Here is a 10,947-nt window from a genome sequence, read left to right on the forward strand (position 1 = left end):
GGTAAGTTATGCCAATCTAAATGGCTGTTGTATGATTTTCATTCATGTGCGCTTAGTTCATGGATAGCACCAGCAAGGAACATGAATGCACAGCCCTTGTGAAATCTGCTTATGCTTTAACTAAAATAGTACAGCTTGGAAGATTCCAACCCATGGAATCCAAAGCTGAGAATCAGTCTCAGATGGTCCCTTGAGTGACTTTCCTGACTTTAGTCCTGAGTTGCACATGGAGGATTAGTTGAAACAATGTATGAAGATGTGGGAGGGAGGGATAAGATGAGGGGCTTTAGGATGATTCACTGTCATGGGAAATATTTTAATATAACTAATATCACTTTTTAGATTCCTCCATTTTGTGCAGTAATTTTGCAATTAATACCCAATTTGTACTACAGAGCTGGCCAAGTTTGAAAGCCTGTTCTCTTTAGATTTATACTGTGCTGTGTTACATTTTGAATCTAAATGGAAATAACATAGGAAGCAAATACTACCTGCTGCAATTGATTGTGAATAATAACAAAGGTATTAGGAAGTATATAGATTGTGAAATCAGGCCAAGATCTATTTATAAACAGCCTGGTGTAAACAGGTGAAGTAACATCGTGGAAAATCCAGAGGTCATGGGTTGCAAAAATTTCCCAATCAAAGAGTATATAAACAGTTGACAGAATCAAAAAAGCACATCAGATCACTGTTGCAACCTCAACATACTCCACAGCAAAGTTATCTTCTAAACCAGTGATCAACAATGAACACTCTCAAGAGACTTCTCCCAGCAGTTATGCTCTCATTGATTGTACTGAACATTGTTGGTAATACACTATCAGGTAAGTCTTTAAAATGCCTTTTAACTAATTAGATTTTCAAGAAAGCTATTTACTTGTGCTACATGTATGACTATATTTTTCATTCTTCCAGCTGCAGCATACAGAGACTGCTGTCTCGCTTATTCAAAGAAGCGACTGCCACAAAGATTAATCTCTGGTTATGTGGAGCAAAAATCCAATGAAATATGTGAGATAGATGCAATTATGTAAGTACAAATAAACAATACATTGCTTATGAAAATAGAACAAAACTAAATAACAATTTTCAATTAATAAATCAACAATTTAAATATTTTATAGATTCTACACCATCAGAGGAAGAGCAGTGTGTGCAGATCCTGGGCACCATTGGGTGAAGAAAGCACTGCATTTTTTGAGGTAAGCAACATAATAATTGACTGATAACATTGAGAAAGCTACAGCAGTGATCTGAAACTTATAAAGTGTTGCCAATCAAGGGTGGATGAGGGTTGCATCCACAATCAAACTTCTGAATATAAATCTGAAAAATATCATTTTCTTTGCAAAGTTGCTGTAAAATGTAAACAACTACCCAGTAATATTTGATATTTAGATATTATTGACAGCACTTTTATTGATTTCTTTCATTATAATATTTGAAACTTATTGATCTCTTTGTCTTCCAGCAAAAAGCTGAGAAAAATGTCACAAGATTGAGCCGCGTCTCGAGGAAAGAAGTTGGCTGCAAGAAACTATCCTGCATAGTATCTATGCCCAGAGAATAGAAGTTTATTAAAACTTCCGTAATTTGTATCAATCATAATTGATGTGTAAGCCACTTTATTTTTAGTATGTTCCACTGAACTTAATGAAGTAACTTAACTGTATATTTTTATTTAATTTTTTGCTACAACATTCTGGTTGTGAATTAAATGACAGTGATTGTAATATTATCACCTGTGTCAGTCAATCTATGCTTAATTTATTGGAAAGTGAAAGATGCCAAGGAGTATCTCAGAGTTTAAGTGGCACTGTGTTAAATGCCACCTTTGTGTATTTTTAAAAAATGGCAGCGAATGAAAAATAAAGATATTTATTTCAGATTTCCTCTTCAGTAATTTATTTTATGGGATCTTGTTTGCCTCACTAACGGAAACCTGGTCAATGGTAAACCACTTACATACAGCATTGTCAGCAGAACTGTAAACTATAGCTCATCACAAACATCTTTCCAACTTCATCAGACATGAGATGCAATAAAATAAAGAGCAGGGAGATTGTTCCCATAGTTCAGAATCCCAGGAAAGCCAACTTGAGGGATTCCAAACATTCAACGTGAGGTTTCTGGTTTTGCATGCCTAACAGAATTACGACTTTTGAGATCCTGAATGGAACTTAAATCAACTTGGTAAAAGTCCTGCGACAGCTTCTCCAGGTGTCTACATTTAAACTGGTTTCTTGTTTTTCCTGGCACCTGTTCTTCATTTAAGCAAATGCTTTGACCAAAAGGAACAACGAAACTGAGTATTTAAATTATTTATGACTCATTTGCTAAAGTTGACTTCAGTTTTCTAACTAATCTCAGAAACAGGCATATCATTATTCTCAATGCGGTAAATATTGAAATATCGTATGTTCTGCTGATTTCTGCTTGGATTGAGGTGCCTTAAGCCTTAAAGTTAAAGACCTATCACCGTCCGGCATGGCCTGGAACGTGGCAACTTCAACAGCCTGACCGCGGGAGAAAACGGCAGGGGAACAGAAAATACATTCTGGCCTTCTATCACAGTGAGGAGATGACTGGAGGAGACTCACTGTGATGGATGCTTCTTTTTGTTTGGTGTTGGTTTATGATTGTGTGTGTTATTGCTTATTTTTATTGCTCTTATTGTTGGACTGTGGGTAATCTTTCATTTCACTGCGCATTTATGTGTATGTGACAAATAAAATTGACTATTGAAGTTCAGAGTCTTGGAGTCATTCAGCACAGAAACCTGCCTTTGGACCTATCCTGGTCATCAAGTGCCCATCTATCCTAATCCAGTTTTCCACCATTCAGGCAATAACTTTCTAATGACATGGCAGCTAAAGGACTCATTCAGATATATCTTTAATATTGTGAGAGCACCTGTCTCTACTACCCCACAGGCAGTGTATTCCAGATTTTACCCACTCTCTCGGTAATAAAATTCTTCCCCAAGTCTCACTAAATCTCTTACCACTAACCTTTGCTCTCTGGTTATGGACACTTCTGCTGAAGGGAAATGTTATCAATACCTACCCAATCTATTATTTTCTTTCCACTGGGAGCACTCCCATTTCTCCCACTAGCACGCCCCCCCCCTTTCTATTCTCACACACCATCCCCTTCTACTCATATCCCTCCCTCTGGCTTCATTATTCTAGACAATAGACAATAGACAATAGGTGCAGGAGGAGGCCATTCGGCCCGTCGAGCCAGCACCGCCATTCAATGTGATCATGGCTAATCATTCTAAATCAGTACCCCGTTCCTGCCTTCTCCCCATACCCCCTGACTCCGCTATCCTTAAGAGCTCTATCTAGCTCTCTCTCTTGAATGCATTCAGAGAATTGGCCTCCACTGCCTTCTGAGGCAGAGAATTCCACAGATTCACAACTCTCTGACTGAAAAAGTTTTTCCTCATCTCCGTTCTGAATGGCCTATCCCCCCCCTTATTCTTAAACTGTGGCCCCTTGTTCTGGACTCTCCCAGCATTGGGAACATGTTTTCTGCCTCTAACGTGTCCAACCCCTTAATAATCTTATACGTTTCGATAAGGTCTCCTCTCATCCTTCTCACCTGTTCTCTCCTTATCCTACACACTTTTGCCTCATTTGCATCTCTAGCCTTTGTCAAGTCATCCTCGCCCGTATCCACCTATTACTTGCCAGGTTTAGCTTGCCCCACCTCTGTTCCACCTTTTCCTCCACTTCCACAATCATTCAACAGAAGAGATCTGACCTGAAACATTGTCTATCCATGTCTTGCAGAAATGCCTCAGATCCTGCTGTTTCTTCAGCACTTTGTGTTTTTATTCTCTTCTTTTTTTGTAAACTTCACTGAGGTACTCCCTTCACCTTTTCCGCTCCACTGAAAACAAACCAGATCTATTCAACTGTCTTGCTCCGTTCCTCCGCTTGAAATGGAAAATCATCAAATTGGGAACAACTCACATCGTCCTGCATTCTATACTAGAACAGCAAGTTTATCAACAAATTCATTGAATTTAAAAAAAAATCTGTACTTATGTTCTTGGACTGCATTCATTTTCCATGCTGTTTTCATCTTCTTTTCACTTATAATCCATTCAAAATCTAGATTTGCATCACATTTCATTGACAAGTTGAGGAGCTTAAATGTGCATGCAGTGTTTGTTTTGACCCGACAACGTAAATGGCAAAGTAGGGATATTGTGTGAGGTGAAAAGTGCCAATAGTTGCTGGATGATTCCTGTTACTCTGCTGTTATGCTCTATGAATGTGACAGCCTCCCTTCAGCCTCTCTACTGACAAAGGAGGCCATTGGGCCTTGCAGGTCTATGCCAGCTCTCGGTGCAATCCCAGCAGTTCAACACTCTTTAATTTCTCATGTAACATATTGTCTCTTACATGCCCATCAGCTCCACCCTGATTCTCATGCCACACACGTACACCAGAAGCTGCAATCATCAATTAACCTTAGCAGCATGTCATCAGGATGTGGAAGGAATCCGGAGCAAACAGGGAAAATCCATATGGGTGCAAGCGGAATGTTTGCACTGCACAAAGACAGCACTCAAGGCCACCTCCAGGCAAAGAAGAATAACATTGGCTTCCCCACTGATTTTACATCACTGCAACGTTTCAGTCCTGGAATTGTTCCAGCTCAATCCATCCAACACTCTTTTTCAGGCCTTTGCATCCTTCCAAAGGTCTGGTACTTAAAATTTGCAATTACCCTCGTGAGCTCAAATCAATGTTTTGTATAACAACAATATAACTTTACCTTTAGTGCCTGGAAGTTGGGTTAAATAGAGCAATATTTTTATGCATCATGCTATTCGATTTTGATGTCATATTTAATGTAAAGGGAAGATGTTCTGTGACTTTCACCAAGGCTGTGATCAGCCTTCCCTGTCCTCCCGACATCCAACATGCTATTATGCAGTGGAACCTCGGCTTGTGCATTGACTCTTAAAGGCAAGTTACGCCAACCTGAATGGATCTTCAGTGATTTTCTTTCATGCGAGTTTAGTTCATGGATGGCACCAGCCAAAAACATGAATGCACAACCCTTGTGAAGTCTGATTGGGCTTTAACAAATGGGGTACGGCTGAGAAGCTGGGAATCTGTCTCAGTTTGTCCTGGAACAGACTTTCCTGACTGTAGCCCTGAGTTAAACATGGAAGATTAGTTGGAGCAATAAAGAGCATATGTCGGATGTAGGAGGGATGGGTAGGATAAAGAGTTTGATGAATATTCACTGTAGTGGGAAGTATTTGATTTAAAAGCTATATCTCACACAGGTTCCAAGTGGAGTTGCTCTCCACAGGCTGAGAACTGGTCAGGATGTTGCTTTTTTATGGAGGGACATCGCAGACCTCAGAAGTGCTGCAGAGGCCTGTTCCTTCATGAGTGACCTTCAATCCACAGGCTGCGCTGCATGGCCCAAGATCATAAGGTTCCACTCAAGAATGCAGGAAAGAAAAATCGGTGACTTCGCAGAATTTGAACGATTTTCCTTTTCCATTTTTTGAACCTGAAGAGAATTATATGATGCACACAATGTGCTTCATGTTTTAATTCCGAAGCTAAATCCTGATTTACAGCAGATAATTAGAAAAAAATATTCATTTTTAAGATCGATCTGTTTTGTGCAGTGCTGACCCAATTTGTTTTACAGAGCTGACCAATCTTGATTTTCAAGATGTTGAATTACTAATTTTGAATCTAAATGAAAATAGCATAAGAAATAGGAGCTTCAATTACTCTTGGGCAGTGAAACATAGGTATTAAAAATCACATAGGTTGTAAAATCAGGCTGTCAAGATCTATTTATAAACACTCTGATATAAGCAAGTAAAGTGCCAATAGTGGAAATTCCAGACGTCACGTGTTCATTTCTCTTGTTACAAAATTTCCCAATCAAAGTCAATAGACAATAGGTGCAGGAGTAGGCCATTCGGTCCTTCGAGCCAGCACACCCATTCAATGTGATCATGGCTGATTATTCTCAATCAGTACCCCGTTCCTGCCTACTCCCCGTACCCCCTGACTCCGCGATCCCTAAGAGCTCTATCTAGCTCTCTCTTGAATGCATTCAGAGAATTGGCCCCCACTACCTTCTCAGGCAGTGAATTCCACAGATTTACAACAGTCTGACTGAAACTTTTTTTCCTCATCTCCGTTCTAAATGCCCTAGCCTTATTCTTAAACTGTGGCCACTCGTTCTGGACTCCCCCAACATTGGGAACATGTTTCCTGCCTATAACGTGTCCAACCCCTCAATAATCTTATGTTTCGATAAGATCCCCTCTCCTCCTTCTAAATTCCAGTGCATACAAGCGTAGCCGCTCCAGTCTTTCAACATACGGCAGTCCCACCATTCCGGTAATTAACCTAGTAAACCTGCATTGCACGCCGTCAATAGCAAGAATATCCTTCCTCAAATTTGGAGACCAAAACTACACACAGTACTCCAGGTGCGGTCTCACTAGGGCCCGATACAACTGCAGAAGGACCTCTTTGCTCCTATACTCAACTCCTCTTGTTATGAAGGCCAACATTCCATTGGCTTTCTTCACTGCCTGCTGTACCTGCACGCTTCCTTTCAGTGACTGATGCACTAGGACACCCAGAATTCGTTGTACGTCCCCTTTTCCTAACTTGACACCATTCAGATAATAATCTGCCTTATTATTCTTACCATCAAAGTGGATAACCTCATACTTATCCACTGCATCTGCCATGCATCCACCCACTCACACAACCTGTCCAAGTCACCCTGCAACCTAATAGATCTTCCTCACAGTTCACACTACCACCCAGCTTTGTATCATCTGCAAATTTGTTAATGGTACTTTTAATCCCTTCATCCAAGTCATTAATGTATATTGTAAATAGCTGCGGTCCAGCACCAAGCCTTGCGGTACCCCGCTAGTCACTGCCTGCCATTCTGAAAGGGACCCATTTATCCTCACTCTTTGCTTTCTGTCTGTCAACCAATTTTCTATCCATGTCAGTACCCTACCCCCAATACCATGTGCTCTAATTTTGCCCACTAATCTCCTATGTGGGACCTTGTCGAAGGCTTTCTGAAAGTCGAGGTACACCACATCCACCGGCTCTCCCCTGTCAATTTTCCTAGTTACATCCTCAAAAATGGATAAGGGAGAACCAGTGCATGTGGTGTATCTGGATTTTCAAAAAGCCTTTGACAAGTTCCCACACAAGAGATTAGTGTGCAAAATTAGAGCACATGGTATTGGGGTAGGGTATTGACATGGATAGAGAACTGGTTGGTACAAAGAGTAAAAATTAACTGGTCCTTTTTAGAATGGCAGGCAGTGACTAGTGGGGTGCCACAAGGCTCTGTGCTGGGACCCCAGTTATTTACAATATATATTAACGATTTAGACGAAGGAATTAAATGTAACATCTCCAAGTTTGCGGATGACACAAAGCCGGGTGGCAGTGTGAGCTGCGAGGAGGATGCAATGAGGCATGGTGATTTGGATAGGTTGGGTGAGTGTGGGCAGATGGATAGTAGATGCAGTATAATGTAGATAAATGTGAGGTTATCCACTTTGGTGGCAAGAACAAGAAGGCAGTTTATTATCTGAATAGTGTCAGATTAGGAAAAGTGGGAGTGCAACGAGACCTGGCTGTCCTTTCACATCAGTCACTGAAAGTAAGTGTGCAGGTACAGTAGGCAGTGGGAAAGCAAATGGCATGTTGGCCTTCATAGCGAGAGGATTTGAGTATAGGAGCAAGGAGGTCCTACTGCAGTTGTACAAGGCCCTGGTAAGACCGCACCTGGAGTATTGTGTGTAGTTTTGGTCTCCTAATTTGAGGAAGGACATTATTGCTATTGAGGGAGTGCAGCATAGGTTCACCAGGTTAATTCCCAGGATGGCAGGACTGACATATGATGAAAGAATGGATCAACTGGGCTTATATTCACTGGAATTTAAAAGGATGAGAGAGGATCTTATATAAAATTCTTAAGGGATTGGAAAGGCTAGATGCAGGCAACATGTTCCCGATGTTGGGAGAGTCCAGAACCAGGGGTCACAGTTTAAGAATAAGGGGTAGGCCATTTAGGACTGAAATGAGGAAAAACATTTTCACCCAGAGTTGTGAATCCGAAGAATTCTCTGCCACAGAAGGCAGTGGAGGCCAATTCACTGGATGTATTCGCGCGAGAGTTAGATTTCGCTCTTAGGGCTAACAGAATCAAGGGATTGTAGGGAAAAAGCAGGAACAGGGTACTGACTTTGCATGATCAGCCATGATCATATTGGATGGTGGTGCTGGCTCGAAAGGCTTACGCCTGCACCTACTTTCTATGTTTCTGTCTTTCTGGTTGGGATCGTTTTTCAGACTGATTGTGAGAGAGAAGAAAGCTGGGAAAGAGGAGAGGCAAGACAACAGGTGGCAGGTCGTAGAAGGACATGGGTGAGGGAGTTATTTGATAGGCGGTTGGGTGGAACAAAGGCCAGAGGGGACATTACAGATTTCATATGTACTGCAGAGGCCTGTCTGTTCCTTCATGAGTGACCCGTGGATCCACAGACCAAGCTGCAAGGACCAAGATTATGAAGCTCCACTCAAACACGAAGGAAAGAAAAATCAGTGACTTTGCGGAAGTTGAACCAATTTCCTTTTTCACCTTTTTTAAAAAACCTGAAGTAAATTACATAATGCACACGATGTGCTTAATGATTACTGTTCTAAGCTGATTTCTGAGTCATGATCTCTGCCCCAAATTATTGTTTCATTTTGGACAAAAATTTGCAGCGGATAATTAGAATAAAATATTCACTTTTTTTTGTGCAGTTATTTGTATAACTGGCCAAAATTGAAAGATTGTTCTCCTTAAATTTACACCATGTTGTGTTACTAATTTTGAATCCAAATGGAAATTACGTAGGAAAGAAATAATACATGCTTTCAATTGATCTTGGACAGCGAAACAAATGTATTGGGAAATAATTGTAAACTCTGACTGCTCAGATCTATTAAGAAACACACTGATGTCATCAGGTAAACTGACGTAGAGGAAAACACAGAGGTCATGGGAGGCATTTCTTTATTTCAAAAAACTTCCCAATCAAAGAGTATATAAACAGTTACAGAATCCCAAAAGCACATCAGATCTCAGTTGCCACCTCAACATACTCCACAGCAAAGTTATCTTATAAACCAGTGATCAGCAATGAACACTCTCAAGAGACTTCTCCCAGCAGTTATGCTCTCATTGATTGTACTGAACATTGTTGGCAATACACTATCAGGTAAGTCTTTAAAATGCCTTTTAACTAATTAGATTTTCAAGAAAGCTATTTACTTGTGCTACATGTATGACTATATTTTTCATTCTTCCAGCTGCAGCATACAGAGACTGCTGTCTCGCTTATTCAAAGAAGCAACTGCCACAAAAATTGATCTCTGGTTATGTGGAGCAAAAATCCAATGAAATATGTGAGATAGATGCAATTATGTAAGTACAAATAAACAATACATTGCTTATGAAAATAGAATAAAAATTATTACAATTTTCAATTAATGGATCAACAATTTAAATATTTTATAGATTCTACACCGTCAGAGGAAGAGTAGTGTGTGCAGATCCTGGACACCATTGGGTGAAGAAAGCACTGCATTTTTTGAGGTAAGCAACATAATAATTAACTGATAACATTGAGAAAGCTACAGCAGTGATCTGAAATTTATAAAGTGTTGCCAATCAAGGGTAGATGAGGGTTGCATCCATAATCAAACTTCTGAATATAAATCTGAAAAATATCATTTTCTTTGCAAAGTTGCTGTAAAATGTAAACAACACAGTAATATTTCGATATTTAGAAATTATTGACAGAATGTTTTCATTGACTTTTTTTCTTGTTACAATATTTGATCACTTGAAATTTATTGATTTCTTTGTCTTCCAGCAAAAAGCTGAAAAAAATGTCACCAGATTGAGCCGTGTCTCAAGCCGTGTCGAGGAAAGAAATTGGCTGCATTTAGCCGGATTTGTTTCACAAAACCTTCCTGCATAGTATCTATGATAATAGAAGTTTAGTAAAACTTCTGTAATTTGTATCACTCACAATTGATGTGTAAACGTTATTATTAGTGTGTTCCACTGAACATGATGAAATAACTTAACTGTATATTCTTATTTATATTTTGCTACAATATACTGGTATTGAATTAAATGAAGGTAATTGTGATATAATCACCTGTATGTGTATCAGTCAATCTAAGCTTGATTTGTTGGAAAGTGAAAGATGACGAGGAATATCTCTTGAGTTTAATTAGCACCGTGTTAATTGCCACCTTTGGTTATTTTAAATGGCAGCGAATGAAAAATAAAGAAAATTATTTAAGTTTTTTTCTTGGGTGATTTATGTTATGAGATCTCGTTTGCCTCACTAACAGAAACCTAGCCAATGATAAACCACTTGCGGCATTGTCAGCAGAACTGTCCACTGCAGCTCATTACATACACCTTTCCAACTTCACCAGTCGTGAGGCGGATTGTTCCCATAGTTCAGAATGCCGGGAAAGCCAACTTAAGGGATTCCAGAGGTCCGACCTTTAACCGCTGCCCTCTGGTTATGGACACCTCAGGGGAAATTTTGTCAACATCTACCCGATCTATTTTCCTTTTACACCGGAGTTTTTTCTTGGGCTTCATACAGTTTTCATGCCCTTTTTTCACCTACCTTCCACTTTTAATGCACTCAAAATCTAGGTTAATGTCAAATTTCACTCATGGGTTGGTGAGCTTAAATGTGCATGAAGTTTTTGGTTTAACTCAACAATTTATATGGCAATGCAGAGATACTCTGTGAACTGCCAAGTGCCACAAATTGCTGGTTAATTCATTGATTGTCTTTCCGCCGACTGATTAGCACACAGCAAAGGTTTTTCG

The 10,947-nt window shown here is 39.9% G+C and overlaps 2 protein-coding genes across 2 annotated transcripts; both read left to right on the forward strand.

Moving 5' to 3' along the window:
* Nucleotides 1–748: 748 nt before the first annotated feature.
* On the forward strand, nucleotides 749–1,565 carry LOC144599234 (C-C motif chemokine 20-like). The gene is made up of 4 exons (XM_078409990.1): nucleotides 749–827; nucleotides 919–1,033; nucleotides 1,128–1,205; nucleotides 1,475–1,565. The coding sequence occupies exons 1-4, from the start codon at nucleotides 749–751 to the stop codon at nucleotides 1,503–1,505; spliced, it is 303 nt and encodes a 100-aa protein (XP_078266116.1). The 3' UTR covers nucleotides 1,506–1,565.
* A 7,660-nt stretch (nucleotides 1,566–9,225) lies between these two features.
* LOC144599235 (C-C motif chemokine 20-like) lies at nucleotides 9,226–9,992 on the forward strand. Its single transcript, XM_078409991.1, has 4 exons — nucleotides 9,226–9,304; nucleotides 9,396–9,510; nucleotides 9,604–9,681; nucleotides 9,962–9,992. Exons 1-4 carry the CDS (start codon nucleotides 9,226–9,228, stop codon nucleotides 9,990–9,992), a joined length of 303 nt encoding a protein of 100 aa, XP_078266117.1.
* The last annotated feature ends 955 nt before the right edge of the window (nucleotides 9,993–10,947 follow it).

The sequence above is a fragment of the Rhinoraja longicauda genome, chromosome 13, assembly GCF_053455715.1.
Source record: "Rhinoraja longicauda isolate Sanriku21f chromosome 13, sRhiLon1.1, whole genome shotgun sequence".
NCBI classification, from domain to species: Eukaryota; Metazoa; Chordata; class Chondrichthyes; order Rajiformes; family Arhynchobatidae; genus Rhinoraja; species Rhinoraja longicauda.